This window comes from Anomaloglossus baeobatrachus, chromosome 5 (genome assembly GCF_048569485.1).
Source record: "Anomaloglossus baeobatrachus isolate aAnoBae1 chromosome 5, aAnoBae1.hap1, whole genome shotgun sequence".
Taxonomy (NCBI): Eukaryota; Metazoa; Chordata; class Amphibia; order Anura; family Aromobatidae; genus Anomaloglossus; species Anomaloglossus baeobatrachus.
Genome location: NC_134357.1, coordinates 521,762,687 through 521,784,789, shown reverse-complemented (window position 1 = coordinate 521,784,789; position 22,103 = coordinate 521,762,687). Strand labels below are relative to the sequence as shown.

Below are 22,103 nucleotides of genomic sequence, written 5' to 3'. Positions count from 1 at the left end.
TCTATTCCGGGGATGTCTGCCCCGGTCACCAGGCGCCACTCTACTGTCACGTCTCCACCAGTGTCTGCTCCAGTGACGTCTGCCCGGGTCACAAGGCGTTGCTCTGCTCACACTGCAGGCAGTGCTGGTGATAGGTGAGAGGTCAGTTCCAGGGGCTCTGGTGGGCGGAGTCGCCGCACACTCACCAGGCTTGGTCTGGCTGGAACTTGCAGTACTGCTGACTGACTGTAGGGGGTATGTTCCCTTCCAGCTGGTATCAGCTCCTACTGCAGCCTATGGGACGGCCCCACACCCTTTTTTATATCCTTCAGTGTTACTGGATCTTTGCCAGATATAGTCTTGTGTTGCTGTGAGCCACATCCTCCCTGGTACTGTGCACCTTGCTTTATGTCTCGCATGAACTCGGCTTTGTTTATTAACGTCCCTCCTGCCTGCTGTTTTGTACCTCGTCTGATATCCTGGTTTTTACCTTGGCCTGCTTTCTGGACATTCCTCCTGCCTGCTCTTTTGTACCTCGCCTGACATCTCGGTTTGACCTCTGCCTGTTTTTCTGAACATTCCCCTGTCTTTCCATTTTTGTACCTTGCTGACATTGTGGTTTAGACCTTGCCTGGTGACTATCCCCGTCTCTGGACTGCAGCCTACCTTAGGCAGTGAATCCCTGGACCCTGCAGTAATAAGAGATTCCTGTATAGGGGGTTAAAGGGTTTCGGGGTACCTCGGGGTCCTGCTTAGTGGGTGGCTTGACGTTACACCATTCTTCTCCACTTAAGAGGTTTCAGGGGAAACCTGGTCCTCGGGACATAATTGAGATGGACTTGGAGGTGGATCAGGAATATGAGGTGAAGCGAGTGCTGGGTTGCAGGCATGTCAGGTGACAGTTGTAGTATCTCATCAAGTGGAAGCTTGTACTTCAAGAAATAACTCCTGGGTTAATGCGGAAGATCTTCATGCGGATTGCATGGTGAGATAGGTCCATCAGCGACGTCAGAGGATGGGGGGACTCTGAGGGTCCGGTGGCCTCTTGTATAAAGGGGGAGTTCGGGACTCGATCCACTGACATTGTGCTGCATGGTCAGTTTCCTTCCCTGCTGACCCAGAGTCTGGTCAGTCCTTGTCCAAATGCTGATGGTCTTTTACCTTTGCTTCTCTCTTTTTGGTTTGCGGTTATCAGGTATTCTGACTTACTAATTTTCTCTCTCCTATCACATCCCGGGTGGAGCTATTCATACTCTCCTGATAGTAGACTTTTCTGCTGGATATATTTCTTTCTGGCTTCTGCTAAGGAGTTCCAGCCCTGCAGCTATGGATTTTGCCAGTGTGACAGAAACCTGTGTGGCATTTGCTCTGTGCTTGATCATTTACCCACATCTTTTTCTTGTCTGTTGTTAGGTCTGTAGGAGTCTACCCTAGCTTGCATTAGCTATTTAACCCTTTCCACTTGTGCACGTATTGCTTTAAAAGTGGTCACAAATACCTGGAATTCTTATTTTTATGTAGTTTAACCCTCTTTTTATAATTTACCCTGATATGACTCTTCTCTCCATTTAGTGGTTACTACTCACCTGGATAATCATCTGTAGGAATCTCCTCTTTACATTGCTCATCACCAATGACAAATGTCTCTATAATAATATTGTTCATATCGTTATCCTGAAATAAATATTAAAAAAAGTCACAGAGAGATGGAGACATTCCATGATAATTTTTCTAAGGACAGAAAAGATCATAATATTACAACCAAAAATATCTCTAATAAATTAGTCGTTCATTATAATACTATTAGGTGAATCAAGACTGAACACTATCTATATATCACTAGAAGGTGGCCCGATTCTAACGCATCGGGTATTCTAGAATTTACGTATTGTGTAGTTAATGTATGATTTTAGTTATATATATATACATACATACACATATATATATATGATAGATGTTATTGTGTGTAGTTACCAAGTGTTTGTGTAGGGCGCTGTAAATGTTCTGGGTGTTGTCTGGGTGGGGGTGTGTGAGAGCGGTGTTGTATGTGTGTTGCATTGTGTGTGTTGCGTTGTTTGTGGAGCGCTGTGTGTTTACAGCGTTCTGTGTGTGTGGTGCTGTGTGTGTTGTGCGGTTTGTGTCGGTGTGGAGTGCGTGTGTGTGTTTTGGGGGGAGGTATGTTTTGTGCAGTGTGTGTGCTGCGCGGTATGTGCGTATATTTATGTATGCCGCAGTGTTTGTGTGTTGGGTGTTGTGTGTGTGCGGCGTTGTCTGTGTGTGTGTGTGGGTGTCTGTGTAGGGCGGTGTTTGTGGTTCCCAGTGTGTGTGTGGTGTGTTGTGCGGTGCACGTGTGGCGGTGTGTGTGTGTTTTGGGGGGAGGTGTGCACCCCCATCGTGCTCCATCCCCCATGCTGCGCAGCCCCCATCGTGCTCCTTCCCCCATGCTGCGCATCCCCATCGTGCTCCATCCCCCATGCTGCGCACCCCCCATCGTGCTCCATCCCCCATGCTGCGCACCCCCCATCGTGCTCCATCCCCCATGCTGCGCACCCCCCATCGTGCTCCATCCCCAATGCTGCGCACCCCCCATCGTGCTCCATCCCCCATGCTGCGCACCCCCCATCGTGTTCCATCCCCCATGCTGCGCACCCCCCATCGTGCTCCATCCCCCATGCTGCGCACCCCTCATCGTGCTCCATCCCCCATGCTGCGCACCCCTCATCGTGCTCCATCCCCCATGCTGCGCACCCCTCATCGTGCTCCATCCCCCATGCTGCGCACCTCCCATCGTGTTCCATCCCCCGTGCTGCACACCCCCCATCGTGCTCCATCCCCCATGCTGCTCCATCCCCCATGCTGCGCACCCCCCATCGTGCTCCATCCCCCATGCTGCGCACCCCTCATCGTGCTCCATCCCCCATGCTGCGCACCTCCCATCGTGCTCCATCCCCCATGCTGCGCACCCCCCATCGTGCTCCATCCCCCCATGCTGCGCACCCCCCATCGTGCTTCATCCCCCATGCTGTGCACCCCCCATCGTGCTCCATCCCCCATGCTGCGCACCCCCTATTGTACTCCATCCCCCATGCTGCGCACCCATCGTGCTCCATCCCCCATGCTGCGCACCCCCCATCGTGCTCCATCCGACATGCTGCGCACCCCCCATCGTGCTCCATCCGACATGCTGCGCACCCCCCATCGTGCTCCATCCGACATGCTGCGCACCCCCCATCGTGCTCCATCCGACATGCTGCGCACCCCCCATCGTGCTCCATCCGACATGCTGCGCACCCCCCATCGTGTTCCATCCCCCATGCTGCACACCTCCCATCGTGTTCCATCCCCCATGCTGCGTACCCCCCATCGTGCTCCATTCCCCATGCTGCGCACCCCCCATCGTGCTCCATCCTCCATGCTGCACACCCCCCATCGTGCTCCATCCTCCATGCTGTGCACCCCCCATCGTGCTCCATCCCCCATGCTGCGCACCCCCCATCGTGCTCCATCTTCCATGCTGCACACCCCCCATCGTGCTCCATCCTCCATGCTGCACACCTCCCATCGTGCTCCATCCCCCATGCTGGGGCCGCCGGGGGCAGGTCCGAGCGTGACAACGTGTCCCGGGGCGGGGCTGAGCGGGCGAGGCGTCAGCGTATGCCGGCTCCCTGCACATGTGTACCGGGAGCCGGTGTACGCTGGTAACCATGATACACATCGGGTAACTAAGGGAAGCGCTTCCTATAGTTACGCGATGTGTATCATGGTTACCAGTGTACACCGGCTCGGTCACGATCCCAGCGGGGCCGAGCGTGCCAAAGCGTGGCGGGGGCGAGCGGGCGAGGCGTCAGCGTATGCCGGCTCCCTGCACATGTGTACTGGGAGCCGGTGTACGCTGGAGCGGGGCTGAGCGGGCGAGGCGTCAGCGTATGCCGGCTCCCTGCACATGTGTACTGGGAGCCGGTGTACGCTGGAGCGGGGCTGAGCGGGCGAGGCGTCAGCGTGTGCCGGCTCCCTGCACATGTGTACCGGAAGCCAGTGGAGCGGGCGATGCGTGCGGAGGGCCGGGGCGAGCGGCTAATCCATGCGGTGGGCGGGGCCAGACCGAGGCGAGCAGCCAATCCGTGGGGGGGCGGGGCCAGACCGAGCCCAGCAGCCAATCCGACAGTTGTAACTCTAACGACACTGTCACGGTGACACTGTCACGGTGACACAATTTTGGAGCAGGACAGACAGACAGACAAAATAAGGCAATTATACTGTATATATAGATAGGAAAGATTTCATGACACCTTCTCTCCATCTACCTGATGATCCTGAGGAACATCGGGATCTTCTTGCTTACAGTCCTGTGGAAGAAGAGGACGGGGACATCTCTCTGGTGTTGTCCTCTCACTGGATAGAACTGGAGGAAACACATACAGGGACTGAATTCATTCTTTACATACAGATAATTATAGGCCGTGTGTATTTAGTCCTGTCTATTACCTGGTGATATGAGGGGCTGGGGAACCTCCATAATGATGTCCTTGTACAAATCTTTATGTCCTTCTAAATACTCCCACTCCTCCATGGAGAAATAGATGGTGACATCCTGACACCTTATAGGAACCTGACACATACAATGATACCGTCATCCCCCGATCCCTCCATAGCGTTACTGTATAATGTCCCAGCATTCCCAGCAGTGTCACCTCTCCAGTCAGCAGCTCAATCATCTTGTAGGTGAGTTCTAGGATCTTCTGGTCATTGATGTCCTCATGTATCAGGGGGTGAGGTGGAGGCCCCGTGATTGGGCTCAGGGGTCTTCCCCATCCCTCAGACACAGGGGCCTGACAGTGCTCACTAGAGGTCTTCTTCACTACTGTGTAATCCTGGTTATGGAGAGACACATTAATAAATCTCACTACAGACATTTCCAGAGTCCTCACCTCTCCAGTTCTGTCCATCTTTTATTCCCATAGATAAGAATGATGTAATGTGACGTCATCAGAATCTCTCACCTCTCCAGTAAGCCGGAAGAGGATCTCTAGGGTGAGGTGTATTATCCTCTCCGCCATCTTGTCCCTGTCCTTATCCATCGTTGAAGAGTCAATCAGTAAAATTCTCTTACATAGAAGATCTGAGAGGATCCGATATTGTAGGGATCTGAATGGGGAGATGACAATGTAGCATCATAAAGATCCCATGTAATAATGCAATTTTTCAAGATAATAAGGGGACATACCATATCTGTGTGGAATCATGGAGAAGAACAACATCACATTCATACTGGCATTAGCACTACTACCAATATTGCAACAATATAAAAAGACTAAAAGAAGCCAGAGGATTATCATCACTGGAGTGGTGAAGGATATAACACGCATTCAGTCAATAGAGTTTTCTGCTTTGACAGCTAGACAACTCTTAACTCACTGGTTTTACAACAAGGCTAATGCTACATTCTAGAAATCTGTAAAATGTGGTGCATCCACCAAATATTTTAACAATATTGGAAACCAAAAGGTAGTGGAAAGATGCGGAAAATGGCTTATGTTTGTCACAATTTAAATCATTATATGTATACTAAGATTAGGTAATCCATATCCAGGGCAACCCCTTAAAAAAAAAAAAGTAACTAAACATTTGTTTAATTTAACGTCTAATCAGCTTTTGACGAGTTACAAATCCCTGTAATATATTCCATTGTGTAATTTTGCTTCCTTCTGTCCCAAACATTTAAAGTGTTGTTTTAACTGCCAAGTTCATGCTCCTTTAGTAGCTGCTTTGAACTGCTATTTATAAAGGCTCTCTGTGCCTGAACATGGGGATAAAAAAAAAAGCTCAGACAGGGAGAGTGTTTGTAAATAGTGACTAAGTATGGATAATTGGTAAGGCACCTACTAGAGGAGCAAGAACAAGGTAGCTATTACAGCATTATCAACATGGTGTTTGGGGCAGCAGAAAGCAAGAAGAGGTAATGAAATATATTATAAATATTTATTATAAAATGTAGTTAGTTATTCTGTATGGAACCCCAGGGTTGGGAAACAGTGAGGTAAGATGAGTTGTTATTTTATAGGAGGTTAACAGAAGGTTAACTGGACATGGAGGCGATCATTGCCAATGCGGGATATATTACTTCTGTCTGGTTGTTGTGATGCCATTTTCCTGGTGATGAATTGAAAGTGCATGAATTTGTCATCATAAGACCTTAATTTTAAACAAACATGCTTTTGAATATAGGTATGTTCAGATAATTAACCCATTTTACGACCAAGGATGTACGGTTACGTCCTTGGTTGCCTCTCTCTAGTTACCGTGGGCTCCAGCAGAAAGCCCGCGGAATTGCCTGCAGATGTCTGCTGATCTGCAGACATGTAAGGTTAAGGGGTACTTTGCACGCTGCGACATCGCTAGCCGATTGTAGCGATGCCGAGCGCGATAGTCCCCGCCCCCGTCGCAGATGCGATATCTTGTGATAGCTGCCATAGCGAACATTATCGCTACGGCAGCTTCACACGCACTTACCTGCCCTGCGACGTCGCTCTGGCCGGAAACCCGCCTCCTTCCTAAGGGGGCGGGTCGTGTGGCGTCATAGCGACGTCACACGGCAGGGGGCCAATAGAAGCGGAGGGACGGAGATGAGCGGGACGGATACATCCCGCCCACCTCCTTCCTTCCTCATTGCAGGCGGAATGCAGGTAAAGAGATGTCCCTCGCTCCTGTGGCTTCATACACAGCGATGTGTGCTGCCGCAGGAAGGAAGAACAACATCGTACCTGCCGCTGCAGCAAAATTATGGAAATGACTGACACTACACAGATCACCGATCTACGACGCTTTTTCGATCGTTTATCGGTGCTTCTAGGCTTTACACGTTGCGACGTCGTTACCGGCGCCGGATGTGCGTCACTTTCGATTTGACCCTGACGATATCGCAGTAGTGATGTCGCAACGTGCAAAGTACCCCTTACAGGCACAGGTGGATCAGAGATCCACCTTCGCCTGTTAACCCGTTAGATCAAGCTGTCAGTATTTGACAAAGTGATTTAAATGGCTACAACGGGGATTGCGCCGTTTCCCGCCACCATCGGGGCACCAATGCATTGTCATGGTAGCACGGAGTCAGCTAATGACCCCTGACGCTGCCATGACTCACTTCCTGTGAGAGCCAGCACTCACATGAGATGAGTATTTCTGCTAATAATGCACAGGTGATCGAACTGTGCAGTGATAAAGTCCCCTAGGGGGACTAGTAAAATAAATAAAAAATGTAAAAAGAAAAAAAGTTTTAAAAAATATGAAAAGACCCCTAACAGTTCAAATCACCCACTTTCGCCTCATTGAAAATAAAATAGTAAAAAAATAAATATATACACATATTTGGTATCGCCGAATTCAGAAATGCCCAACTATCAAAATGTAAAATCAATCTGATCGGTAAACGGTGTGGCGAGAAATAAAATCCAAACGCCAAATTGACGCTACCGCAACATTTGTTTAAAATGCAATAAGAGACGACTAATACAGCGCATCTACACAACAATGGTATAATTTAAAATGCCAGCTCAATTCGCAAAAACTAAGTTGTAATTGAGCCCCAGATCCTAATAAATGAGAACGCCACGGGTCTCGGAAAATGGCGACAAAAGCACTATTCTTTTTTTTGGACAAACTTCTGCTTTTTCTCATCATACTGACACATCAGTTTTACGACATCGTGAACTTGGTAAATAAAAGACCCCAAAATAATTGTGCAATCGCACTTTTCTTTTGCAATTTCACCGCACTTGGAATTTTTTTCCCATTTTTCAGTACACTATAGGGTAAAACGAATGGCTTCATTCAAAAGTACAACTCATTCCGCAAACAAATAAGCCCTTAAATGGCAACATTGATAGAAAAATAAAACCGTTATGGCTCTCGGAAGAAGGGGAGGAAAAAGCAAAAATGAAAAAATTACCCAGGGTGAACCGGTTAATTGAAGAAAATTGACTGCCAAAAGTTTTGCATACACTATTATAGATCACAGTATGGGGAGTAAGGGCCGCTTTACACGCTGAGACATCACTAGCATTTGCTGGCGATGTCGAGCGCAATACTACCTGCCCCCGTCGTATGGCCGATATGTGGTGATCGCTGCTGTAGCAAACATTATCACTACGGCAGCATCACACGCACATACCTGTTCAGCGACGTCGCTGTGACTGCCGAACAATCCCTCCCTCAAGGGGGAGGTGCGTTCGGCGTCACCGCGACGTCACTAAGCGGCCTGCCAATAGAAGCGGAGGGTCGGAGATGAGCGTGACGTACCATCCCGCCCACCTCCTTCCTTCCTCATTGACGGCGGATGCAGGTAAGGTGAGGTTCCTCGTTGCTGCGGTGTCACACATAGCGATGTGTGCTGTCGCAGGAATGACGAACAACATCGTACCTGCAGCTGCAACGATAATTAGGAATGGACCCCCATGTCACCGATTAGCGATTTTGAACATTTTTGCAACGATTCAAAATCGCTCATAAGTGTCACACCCAACGACATCGCTAACGCGGCCGGATGTGCATCAGAAATTCCGTGACCCCAACAACATCGCTTTAGCGATGTCGTAGCGTATAAAGCGGCCCTAATTCATTGTCTACAATGCCATAACTTAATATTCTGTAGCATAACCTTCTGCTTTAATTACTACACCACAACAATGGGGTATTGAAGCCACTAGGGTATTCAATAACTCCGGCACTCCAATTAGAGAAAAAGGCAATCAGTCTGAGTTTTTTTGGTGCTTAAAAGTGATTTTATTGAAAAAATGTAAATGAAAAAAGTCTGTCCCAACGTTTCGGTCTCGGTAGGACCTTTATCAAGGGTTCTATCAGACTAACGCATCGGAATTAGTATATGAATTGCACCAACATGGAACTGTATAGGTCATCACAGAAAGGTAAGGAGATGAGTATAAATGCTGTCAAATAGTTGAGAAGAAGGCTCACAGCTGATCAGAATTGATATTGGTATTCTAGCCAGAATATGCTAGGGGCGGCAAGGGAGTTGTCTGTTGGATAGCAGCGGTCTCCTATACTTGCTGTAGCCAGCCAGGATCTTCACCTCCGGACGCAGGCCTTCCTATGTTCCCCATGGGTCCTTTGACCAGCTCTCTTTAAGCGTTCCGTTTGGGAAGATCCTACAGCATATGGCCAGTCCTGATGCCAGTTAACCATTCTACAAGAACTAAATGAACCTACAGCAAGTATAGGAGACCGCTGCTATCCAACAGACAACTCCCTTGCCGCCCCTAGCATATTCTGGCTAGAATACCAATATCAATTCTGATCAGCTGTGAGCCTTCTTCTCAACTATTTGACATTTTGAGCCCCTGCCTACTTTGGTTTTACCATGTGGCAGCATTACATCATTACGTTTTTCAATTGGGTGGTATATATAGTTCTTGCCAGATGAGCGAACCTGAGGTTCGAGGTTGGACCTAACCAATTAAACAAAGTTCAGGTTCGAAGTTCGAGTGAGTTACATGTGCAAACCACTCAAGTGGGAAGAGCTGTGCTTGGGTATGATAGATGCTCAGCCCTGTACAAGCCACGTGGAGGGTTTGAACACATCACACTGGGGGTAAAATCAGCTTGATCATATGTAATGTGCACATACACAACAAAAAAAAAATTGAAAAAAACCCCTGCCTACCGTCACCCAGAAGTGTTCTGCTTATGGTTGGTCTGCATGTGGGTGGAGCCACAAACTGCCCAAATACTGACTTCCATTGAGGTTTGGATCAAGTCAGGGTCACAAACCTAACCTTATCTAAGGTTCGACTGTGCCCTCTAAACTAAACTTCCCAAGGTTTGCTCATTTCTAATCAATACCAAACAGATTGAACTTGGATTCATCTGACCACAACACCTTAGACCATTGTGTCTCTTTCCATTGGCTATGTTCTTCGGCAAACTCAGGTCGGAACCTCCGGTTCTTTGCAGAGATGAAAGGCTTTTTGACTAGAACTCGTGCATTCAAGCCTACTGCTCTTAGCTGTTGAACCACAGTTTGGCGACTCACTTTAACCCCATATTCTTCATTCATTTGATGCAAAATCTGGACATCAGATACAGATTTTTCTTAAAGGGAACCTGTCAGGTGTAATATACACCCAGAACCACTAGCAGTTCTGGGTGCATAATGCTAATCCATGCCTAACCGTCCCTATATACACTAGCATAGATAAAGAGATCTTTAGAATAAGTATTTCTAAAGATCTTTTATCTTATGCTATTGAGTGAGAGGACTAGTCCCAAGGAAGTTATATTCCCCGACTACCCGCCTTCTTAGCATGTTAGCATGCCCACAGGGGTGTACTAACATACTATTGAATTCAGCTTCACCAGTGGTGACACGCATATCTGTGTTCGCTGTGACAGCTATTCTGAATGTTGGACACTTCCAGTCATGCACAGTATACCTCTCTGAAACCAGGACGCACAATTTTCAAATTTTGAAATGTTATGCCCATAAATCTGAAAGATATGTCACACAAAATAGTTACTGTATTTTTCGGATTATAAAACGCACTTTTCCTCCCAAAAATTTGGGAGGAAAATGAGGGGTGTGTCTAAAAATCCGAATGTGGATTACCAGGAGGTGATTGAGAGGGGTCACAGAAGGCAGGGGCTCAGTGTGGTGGTAGCCGGCGCAGCTGCTGTGGTTGGTGACGGCCAGCGCAGCTGCTGTGGTCGGTGGCGGCCAGCGCAGCTGCTGTGGTCGGTGGCGGCCGGCGCAGCTGCTGTGGTCGGTGGCGGCCGGCGCAGCTGCTGTGGTCGGCGGCGGCCGGCGAGGTACAAGCCATTCTGACGATGTCAGTGGTAAGGAATTCACATAATGGCGCCCAGAGTCTGCGCGTGCGCAGATGGAGCTCTTGGCTCAAGAGCTCAATTTGTGCACTCCCTGCCTCCGGGCGCCATTTGCTGGAAGCACATCTTCAGAATAACCCATGTCTCGCCGCCCCCCTCATAGAACAGAGCCAGCACGGGGCAGAGCAGAGCCAGCACGGGGCAAGGCAGAGCCAGCATGAGGCAGAGCCAGCACGGGGCACAGCAGAGCCAGCATGGAGCAGAGCCAGCACGGAGCAGAGCAGAGCTAGTATGGAGCAGAGCAGAGCAGAGCCAGCATGGAGCAGAGCAGAGCCAGCATGGAGCAGAGCCAGGACACAACAGAGCCAGGACAGAACAGAGCAGAGCCAGCACACAGCAGCGACTGCAGCCCCAGCACAGCGGTAAGACACCACCGGATTATAAAACATTCCCCATATATTTTTTTTTTTTACCTTTTTTTCCTTTGAATTTGGGATGCGTCCTATAATCCAGTGCGTCTTATAAAAGGAAAAATACGGTACTTAATAACATCCCACATGTCTACTTTACATCAGCGCAATTTTTGAAACATCATTTTTTGGGGTTAAGAAGTTTGAAAGGTCAAAGTTCATCAGAAACTTCTCAGTTTTCCCAAACAATTTCCAAAACCATTTTTTTAGGGATCACATCACATTTGAAGTGACTTTGAGAGGCTTAGGTGACAGAAAATACCGAAAAATGACACCATTCGAAAAACTGCACCCCTCAAACTGCTCAAAACCATATCCAAGTAGTTTATTAACCCTTTAGGTGTTTCACAGAAACCAAAGCAATGTGGAAGGGGAAAAGTAAAATTTTACTTTTTTACAGAAAAATATTACTTTAGCCATTTTTTTGCATTTTCACCACGGTATGAGGAAAAAATGAACCATAAAATTTATTGTGCATTTTGTCCTGAGTAAATTGATACTTCATATGTGGTGGAAATCAATTGTTTGGGTGCACGGCAGGGCTTGGAGGGAAAGGAGCAACATTTGAATTTTTTAAAGCAAAATTAGCTGGAATCATTAGCGGACGCCTTGTCGCTTTTGGAGACCCCCTAAGGTGTCTAAACAGTGTAGCTGTATAAATTGTTATTTCAACCAGCTAGCTTTTTTTTTCCACAAGGGTATCAAGAAAAAATGCACCATGTAATGTATTGTTCAATTTGTCCTGAGTACACATATCCCTCATATGTGATGGAAATCAATTGTTTGGGCACACGGCGGGGCTCGGATGGGAAGCAGCGCCATTTTAATTTTTGAAAGCAAAATTAGCTGGAATCATTAGCGGACGTCATGTCGCATTTGAAGACCCCCTGAGGTGCCTAAACAGTGTAGCTCCCCCACAAGTGACCCCATTTTGGAAACTGTACCCATCAAGAAATGTATCCAGATGTTTGGTGAGCACCTTGAAGCCCTAGGGGCTTCACAGAAGTTGATAACGTTGAGCCGTGAAAAATTATATATATTTTTACCACGAAATTGTTACTTCAACCAGGTAGCTTTTTTTTCCACAAGGGTATCAGGAAAAAAATGGACCATAAAACTTATTGTGCAATTTTTCCTGAGTACGCAGATACCTCATATTTGGTGGAAATCTACTGTTTGGACGTACGGCAGGGCTCGGAAGGGAAGGAGTGCCATTTGCATTTTATAAAGCAAAATTAGCTGGAATTATTAGCGGACACCAAGTTGCATTTGGAGACCCCTTGAGGTGCCTAAACAGTGTAGCTCCCCACAGGTGACTGCATTTTGCAAACTAGACCGCTCAAGAAATTTATCTAAGTGTTTGGTGAACACCTTGAACCCCTGGGGGCTACACAGAATTTTATAACGTTGAGCTGTAAACATATTAAAAACTTTTTTTGCCACAAACATGTTGCTTCAACCAAATAGCTTTTTTTCACAAGGATATCAGAAAAAAATGCACCATACAATTTATTGTGGAATTTCTCCTGAGTACGCTGATACCCCATATGTGGTCGAAAACTACTTTTGAGGCACAGTGCAAGGTCAAAAAGGGAAGGAGCACCATATTTGAGATCAGATTTAGTTGCAATGGTTTGCGGTGGCCTTGTCACATTGGCAGAGCCCCTGAGGTGCCAGAACAGCAGAAACCCCCCACAAGTGACCCCATGTTAGAGGCTGCACCCCTCAATGAATTCATCCAGAGGTGCAGTGAGTATATTGACACCACAGTGTCACAAAATGTTATACTGTTGGGCAGTAAAGAAAAAAATAATTACATTTTTACCACTAAAATGTTGTTTTAACCCCAAATTTACAATTTTTACAAGGGTAATAATTAAAAAAAGGCCCCATAACGTGTTGCATAATTTATCCTGAATGTGGAAATACCCCACAAGTCACTGTACAGTACTATTTGGCCACACCACTTGGCTCGGGAGGGAAGGAATGCTATTTGATTTTTGGAGCACAGGTTTTCCTACAATAGTTTGCAGACTCCATTTGCAAAACATTACATCACTCTAAGTATTCATCTACGAGTGCAGTGACAATTTAGTCTCTGGAAAACACTCATGTGTCAAATGCAGTGAATGTTGCAGTATTAAATATTGTAAACATTTTGGATTAGTTCCCCTTTATCCTGTGCTCTATCCTGAGCACGCGCATCGGGGTTTCAAACTACGTCTCTGAAATACGTGATTCAGATGAAACCCACGACGGATCTATTCACTAACGAAGCAGCAGAGTTACTCCGGACTCAGTTTGGCCTCTGCTGTTCAGTGGTGTCCGTCTTTTCAATGATCAATAAAAACGGTTACTGACTGCACTTTTGTGCTCGTCTGAAAAGACACATAAAAAGATGGTCACCGCCAGACCACAGGCCAGACGTGAAGTCAAAGTGACTCCCTTGGCTTAATTACAGTGAATTTTCAGTTGGGAATTCTGTCTGAATCGTGTTTTTCAGAGATTGACACGTAATCTTAGTGTAAATGCTCAGCGTAGAGCGCAGGATAAATATGAACCGCACCGTACTGCAAGCTTTTAGCAGCAGAATGAACAAATCAATAGCGATTGAAAAATTAGCTTTATTTAATTTTTTACGCTGTTCACCTTGCGCTATATGTGATTAGGCGGCTTTATTCCTCAGGTCAGTATGATTACACTATACCAGGTTTATATAGTTTTTATACCTACAAGCGACCCCATTTTGGAAACTAGACCCCTGAAGGCTTTTATTCAGGGGTATAGTGAGCATTTTGAATCCACAGATAGTTCACAAAAATGTTGCTGTAGCAGCAAATTTCTCACTTTTACGCTATGTGCCCACAATCGGGCGACACCGCATCTAGAATGCAATGCCAGTCCTCCTGCAGAGATGTCAGTGTTGTCCACAGGAGAATGCAGCTGTCCGTGCCCACGATCAGGGTTCGGGCTGCTGCGGACCTTAGCTCTATTCTCCACACGGAGAAAACTCTCGTCATTGCAGCAAACAATTGACATGTTGCGGCTCAGGAAGCCGCGCCGCAGGTCAGTTTATGCTGCAGAAAAAGAAGCAAAGTGGGCAGGAGATTTCTAATAATCCTTCCACTGCACAACACAGCGTCATGGATGCAGCAAAAACGCTCTGCATCCAAAACGCTGCAAACCCTGATCATGGGCACATAGCCTAAAAAGCTTGGATTAATGGATGGATGGATGGATGGATGAATAGACAGACAGAGGTAAAACACATATAATGTTCCATCCTCCTACATATTCTGAGCTGGCACTCTTTAGTGACTTTCATGTGGCACTAATGGGTGTTTAGCCTTGTATTTAGTAAAAAATAATTTAAAAAACGACATGCGGTCCCCCCCAAACTGGATTACCAGCCAAGGTAAAGCGGACAGCTGGGGTCTGGTATTCTCAGGGTGATTTTCTCAGGTATTCTCTATTAGATGCGCCAATCCTGGCGCTTCACCCCAGCTCATCCGTTGCCCTGGTGAGGTGGCATATGGAATAATATATGGTGTTAATTGAAGCAAAAGAAGAGGAGGGCACTCACCAGGCTGCCGTATACCAAAGAATACGTTTATTTCAGCATCAGGTAAAATGTAAAAACAGCGGAGGGGAGGGATGCACAGCACAGCAGACGACGGCCGTTTCGTGCTAAGCAAGCACTTCAACACGTCTACCTGTTTTTAAGTCCTAATGACAACCAAAAACATCCAAATGACCCTGATCAGAAGTTCACATACCCTGGAGATTTTGGCATGATAATATGCACAGAAGTTGACACAAATGGGTTTGAATGGCTAATAAAGGTAACATCCTCACCTGTGACCTGTTTTGCTAGTAATCATTGTCTGTGCATAAAAGCTGAGTGAATTTCTGGGATCCAGACAGACTCTTGCATCTTTCATCCAGCCACTGACATTTCTGGATTGTGAGTCATGGGGAAAGGAAAAGAATTGTCAATGGAAAAGATAGTTGAATTGTATAAAACAGGAAAGGGATACAAAAAGATATTCAAGGAATTGATAATGCCAGTGTTCAAACTGTGATTAACAAATTGAAAATCCAGGGCTCTGTAAAAACCAAACCACGATCAGGTAGACCAACAAAAATTTCGGCCACAACTGCTAGGAAATGTTCAGGATGCAAAGAAAAACCCACAAATAACATCAGCTGAAATATAGGACTCTTTGAAAAGTAGTGGTGTGGCTGTTTTAAGATGCACAATAAGGAGGCACTTGAAAAAAAATAAGCTGCATGGTCGAGTCGTCAGAAGAAAGCCATTACTGTGCAAATGCCACAAAGTATTTTGCCAACAATATGCCAAACAGCACACAGACAAGCCTGGAAAAAGGTAATTTGGAGTGATGAGACCAAAATCAAACTTTTTGGCCACAACCATAAACATTACATTTGGAGAGGCGCCAAGAAGGCCTAGGATGAAAGGAAAACCATCCCTACTGTAAAGCACAGAAGTGGATCCGATGATTGGGGCTGTGTGAGATACAAAGACAAAGGAAACTTGGTCAAAGTTGAAGGAAAGATGAATGCAGCACGTTATCAGCAAATACTGGAGGCAAATTTGCACTCATCAGCCCGGAAGCTGCGCATGGGACGTACTTAGACGTTCCAACATGACAAAGATCCAAAATACAAGGCCAAGTCTACCTGTCATTGACTGCAGTAGAACAAAGTTAGGTTCTGGAGTGGCCATCTCAGTCTCCTGACCTCAATATCATCGAGCCACTCTGGGGAGAACTCAAGAGTGCAGTTCATGCAAAAAAGCTCACAAAATTATAGGAACCTGAGGCTTTTGCCAAGAAGAATGGGCAGCTTTACCATCTAGGAAAATAAAGAGCCTCATCAACAACTACTACAAAAGGTCTTCAAGCTGTCATTGATATTAGAGGGGACAATACACGGTATTAAGAACTGGGGTATGTGAACTTTTGATCAGGGCAATTTGGATGTTTTTGGTTGTCATTATGATTTAAAAAGAGAAAACACAGTAGTTTGACAATAAATAGCTTCACCCAACCACTAACCATGAGTGGAAAAAATGACTGTGTTATAATTCAAAATTCTCTGTAAAGAGGCCAAGAAAGCAAAAAATCTACCGGGGTATGTAAAATTTTGAGCACAACTTTAAGAGCACCGTCCCTGGGTAGAAAGGCTGTAATAGAGTCTTCCTCGAGTAGCAGGGCCAAGAGCGCCGTCCTTTGGTTGTAGAGCTAAGGCTTCTTTCACACGTCCTTGTCTCCGGTACGTGTTTGGTCTGTTTCCTCACGTACTGGAGACACGGGCACACGTAGACCCATTAAAAGCAATGGGTCTGCGCTCACGTGCGTGTTCTGCCATGAACCGTGTGATGCATACGTGTGTCCGTGTGCTCCACACGTAAACATGTCCGTTTTTCTCCGGCATCACGGGTGTCACATGGAACGCAAACAGACCACACGAAGGTGTTCCGTGTGACACGCGCCGGAGAAAACACACGTGTTTGAGAAAATAATAAAAAAACTTTACTCACCTTTGCAAGCCCTGCTGTCTCTGCCGTCGCTGTCACTTGCTTCCGACCGCCGCTCATTATGCTCATTGCATATTCACTTCACTGCGGCCGGAAGCAGCAGCAGCGGGGAGTCGGCAGGACCGGAGACCGAAGAACAGAACCACGGACAGCGAAGCCAGGGACAGGTGAGTAGAAAGTTCCCGTTCTCTGTGTGTTATCACGGATAACACACGGAGAACACACGTGTGCCATAAACACGGCTCACGGAGAGCAAAACGCATCTTTGACACGTTCGTGAAAAACGTGCGTGGTTTTTGACGGACGTGTGAAAGAGGCCTAAAGGTGTGTCTTTGGCTTTTAGGGCTAAGGGCACTGTCCTGGACCTCATAAGTATTGGCTGTATCTGCTCTAAATCACAGATGAAGCCTGCTCCCTTTGATTTTGCTGGACCCATTGTTAAGTACTGGCTGCCTCCATGCTAAAGGTTTAAAGCTGGAACCCGCTTCCTGTGCTCATCACACCCCCTTTGTTAAGTGCCTGCTGACTGCGCCCCCTCGATTTCAAATATGACACCTACTTCATGTGTAGGTGCTGCCCTGTCTACTCAAAACCAAATGCATTGAAGCATTCCACCTGCAGGTCCTCATACTCCACTGCACTGCGTCCCAGGATTCTCTGCCAGCCAGAAACAATTGGTATCGCTGGATGTGGTGAGTGTGTATGATCTCATGTGTGTGAGTGTCAGCCAGAAGTAGAGAAAACTGAGTGGTGCATACCTGCTGGGAGCGCCCATCGAAGATCACAGGACTAGGGAGGACCTGGGAGTAACGCAGACGCCCGGGGTCTGGTAAGTATGTCTCCTGGGAAGGGGGGTCTGCGTTTTTTGAGGGTAAACCGTGTTTCCCTGAGAATAAGCCCTATTTGCTAATAAGCCCTAGCGCATGTTAAGGGGCAAAAAAAAAACAAACAAGACACGGTTTTATATTTGGGTTAACACGGTACAGGAGCGCGGTCACTGCTCAGTGCTCACTGTCTGTCTGTAGACCTGAGTGACATCGGCCAGAGCCATATGGGGTCATTGTCATCATTTATGTGAATGGAACGATGGCGGCTGAAACATCAAGAGAGACGGATGAGGGAGACTGATGGAGCTGGTGAAATGCTGGAGAATAATATGGCTGCCCCTCTCCCCAAGTAAAAAAAAAAAAATAGTATTAAAAATAACCATTCATTTATAATTTACATGTGCCCGTCAATGGTTGTATTAAGAATATGCCACATACCTGCACCTGCAGAGCCGCACACTAGGTTAGATGGTAGATGCTAGAGTGTATGGGCTCCTTCCAGGTATGACGTAATGTGTCACGTGATAGGGGCGTGTTCAAAATGGAGTCGGATGTTTGAAGGAGCCTATACATTGTAGCATCTACCCATACATTCTAGGCTCAACCCCCCTCCCACTGGATATATGGCTGCTCTGTGCTTACAGGACCTGTGATGATGTCACATGGAGGGGAGGAGTCAGGGGTCACATGATCAGCTCCTCAGTGTAGTGTATGCAGGACTCTGCTGTGCTGGGTGTCATGGGGCTGGATGAGGGGAAGGTTATGTGTGGGGTCAGGAGGGGTTTAGGCTATGTGCGCACTAGGCGTTTTTGCCGCGTTTTTAGCGGCGTTTTTTACCGCGTTTTTGTGCTGAAAACGCAGTGACATTGCTTCCCCAGCAATGTCAATGGGTTTTCAGAAGTGCTGTCCTCACACAGCGTTTTTTTTTAGCTGCGTTTTTGTGGTGACCACAAAAACGCAGCATGTCAATTATTTCTGCGTTTTCCACTGCGTTTTTCACTAATTGAATTCAATGAGATGTTAAAAACGCAATGAATAACGCATATAGCCGCGTTTCTATGACTAAAAACGCAGCTATAAACGCAAGGGGTGGGTACTACAGTGACGTGTGCAGGAAGAGGATTCCTTCTGTTGGTAAACACAGAAGCAGGAATCCTCCCGGTACCGTCACCGCTGCGTCCACCTCCCGTCCTGTGCATGTCAGCTCCGTGCGGCGCCATGTCTGGGCGGGAGGTGGAGGCAGCGGCGAAAACCAAAGTGAACAGTAGAAAAATAAAAAAATGTCATATACTCACCTGTCTGCAGGGTCCCGATGCCATGTCCGCTCCCAGCTCCTGTCCCGGTCCCGCCGCTCTGGCTGTGTGCAGTCTCCCCGGGGCAGGACCTTGCTTTCAGGACCTGGCGGTGGATCACCTGATGCAGTCACCTGACGCATCAGCTGATCGCGGTGTCGCCGGCTTTTTCGCGCCCGGCTATCAGCTGATCCTGCCGTCAGGAGACTTCATCAGCTGATTACCGGCAGCTCCTGCAGCGATCGTAAAGGATCAGACTCCTGTCCAATCGATCGCTCCAGGAGCTGCCGGTAATCAGCACAGCACATAAGTGAGTATTATTATTTTTTTTTTTTTCTACTGATGCATCTGCTGATTGTATAACCGGCTTTTATACAATCAGCTGATGTGTGATGTGATTCAGGCACTTGATCCTGACATCATCTGATCGCTTTGCCTTCCAGCAAACCGATCAGATGATATTGGATCCGGATTGGACGGCGCGGGACCCTGACCCAGGATTACTGCGGAGGGGGGTTTATTTCAATAAAGATGGAGTCACTAATTGTGTTGTGTTTTATTTCTAATAAAAATATTTTTCTGTGTGTTGTGTTTTTTTTTTATCATTACTAGAAATTCATGGTGGCCATGTCTAATATTGGCGTGACACCATGAATTTCGGGCTTAGGGCTAGCTGATAATATACAGCTAGCCCTAACTCCATTATTACCTAGCTAGCCACCCGGCATCAGGGCAGCTAGAAGAGTTGGATACAGCTCCAAAAGATGGCGCTTCTATGAAAGCGCCATTTTCTGGGGTGGCTGCGGGACTGCAATTCGCAGTGGGGGTGCCCAGAAAGCATGGGCACCCTTCACTGTGGATTCCAATCCCCAGCTGCCTAGTTGTACCTGGCTGGACTCAAAAATTAGGCGAAGCCCACGTCATTTTTTTTTTTTAATTATTTCATGAAATAATTAAAAAAAAAGGGCTTCTCTATATTTTTGGTTCCCAGCCGGGTACAAATAGGCAGCTGGGGATTGGGGGCAGCCCGTATCTGCCTGCTGTACCCGGCTAGCATACAAAAATATGGCGAAGCCCATGTCATTTTTTTTTCTTTTTGGGCAAAAAACTGCATACAGTCCTGGATGGAGGCTGCTGAGCCTTGTGGTTCTGCAGCTGCTGTCTGCTCTCCTGCATACACTAGTGAATGGAGGATGCTGAGACTTGTAGTTCTGCAGCTTCTGTCTGCTCTCCTGCATACACTAGTGAATGGAGGATGCTGAGACTTGTAGTTCTGCAGCTGCTGTCTGCTCTCCTGCATACACTAGTGAATGGAGGATGCTGAGACTTGTAGTTCTGCAGCTGCTGTCTGCTCTCCTGCATACACTAGTGAATGGAGGATGCTGAGACTTGTAGTTCTGCAGCTGCTGTCTGCTCTCCTGCATACACTAGTGAATGGAGGATGCTGAGACTTGTAGTTCTGCAGCTGCTGTCTGCTCTCCTGCATACACTAGTGAATGGAGGATGCTGAGACTTGTAGTTCTGCAGCTGCTGTCTGCTCTCCTGCATACACTAGTGAATGGAGGATGCTGAGACTTGTAGTTCTACAGCTGCTGTCTGCTCTCCTGCATACACTAGTGAATGGAGGATGCTGAGACTTGTAGTTCTGCAGCTGCTGTCTGCTCTCCTGCATACAATGAACATTTTGAAGAAGGAAATGACATCAGACCTTTTTTTTTTTTTTTTTTCATCAACAATCTTTAATGGCATTGTGCACTGATTAAAAACGCAGTGAGCAAAAAACGCAGCAAAAAACGCACCAAATCGCGGCATAAACGCATGCGTTTTTGCCGCGTTTTTTTAGCCGCGGGTGCGTTTTTTAGACAAAAACGCACATAAAAACGCAGCGTGAAAAAAACGCCTAGTGCGCACATAGCCTTACAGTGTGGAAGTAGCGTGTGTTGATCACAGCAGCGTGCAGGCAACTTCCATATGCAACAAAGCTTGTTAATTTCAACAAACTTTATTAGCATACGAACAGTAGCTGAACTCGGACACAGACTTTTTTTTTGCGAGGCGACAATGTGTTGTCATCACAGCCAGGGGTCTGTAAAAACCAGGCCTTCGCTGGATTATAGGAGAATATAATTTCTATAATTAGACTATATGAGACTATAATTTGGGAAATGAGACTATAATTTCTTCTATATACAGCTGTGGCATTGTATATACAAGTGATCAGACCATTTCAGATTGATGTCCCCTAAAAGGACTATTAAATGTAGTAAAAAGTAGAAAAAAAGTTTTACAAAGTGTGAAAAAATATAAATCTTAAAAATCACACACCTTTTAACACATTAAAATTAAGAAATAAAAATACACATACATGGTACCACTGAATTTGTAAAAGCCTGATCAAAGTATAAAATAAATTAATTAGATTGTTAAACAACGTAACAAGAAAGAAAATCAAAATGCCAGTAATGCAGGTTTTCGTCACCGCTAGAACAAAGAAAAATGTAATAACAGGCGATCAAAACATCGTATATACCTCAAAATAAAATCAATAAAAACATTAGCTTGACGTCCAAAAAACAACCCTCACAAAGCTTCATATTCCAATCAAAGAAAACAGCCTAAAGGCTACATGCGCACGCTGCTTTTTTTCCTGCTTTTTTGCTGCTTTTTTGGCTGCAGTTTTGTCAGCAGAACTTTCTGACATCTGACTTCCCAGCAAAGTCTATGAGAAGTCAGATTTGTCATGCGCACATTGCAGTTTGTCAGCGTTTTTTTTGTCAAAAGTTTGTGACAAAAAAAATGCAGCATGTTCATTCTTCCTGCGTTTTTATCAACATTTGTCACCCATTGAAATCAATGAGGGCATCAAAAACGCAGAAAAAATGCATGCTAATCAAAAGTGGTGCATTTTACCTGCCTTTTACCTGCGTTTTTGGTACCAAAAACGCAGGTGATTTGTCAGGAAGTGAGGTCAGGCAAGTGGTCCCGTCCCGTCCTCCATGTGTTCCCCGAAGTACCGCTGTCCCCAGGGGAGATGATGTGAAGGACGGGACTATCAGCAGCGGCGGCAGCGAGAGGGAAAAATCAATGTTTTCAGCTGCCAATGTCCATCCCCCTCTCGCTGCCGCCGCTGATAGTCCCGTCC

General features: G+C 46.5%; 1 protein-coding gene across 1 annotated transcript in view; it reads right to left on the bottom strand.

The window, feature by feature from the left end:
• LOC142312879 (uncharacterized) overlaps window positions 1-22,103 on the bottom strand; it is a 266,832-nt gene that overhangs the window by 152,020 nt on the left and 92,709 nt on the right. The window contains exons 15-20 of the mRNA XM_075351863.1: window positions 21,327-21,335; window positions 4,980-5,124; window positions 4,671-4,850; window positions 4,465-4,588; window positions 4,284-4,381; window positions 1,566-1,653 (exon numbers count right to left, since the gene is read on the bottom strand). Of these exons, the coding sequence (XP_075207978.1) occupies window positions 1,566-1,653; window positions 4,284-4,381; window positions 4,465-4,588; window positions 4,671-4,850; window positions 4,980-5,124; window positions 21,327-21,335 (644 nt within the window). The remainder of the gene's footprint in view (window positions 1-1,565; window positions 1,654-4,283; window positions 4,382-4,464; window positions 4,589-4,670; window positions 4,851-4,979; window positions 5,125-21,326; window positions 21,336-22,103) is intronic.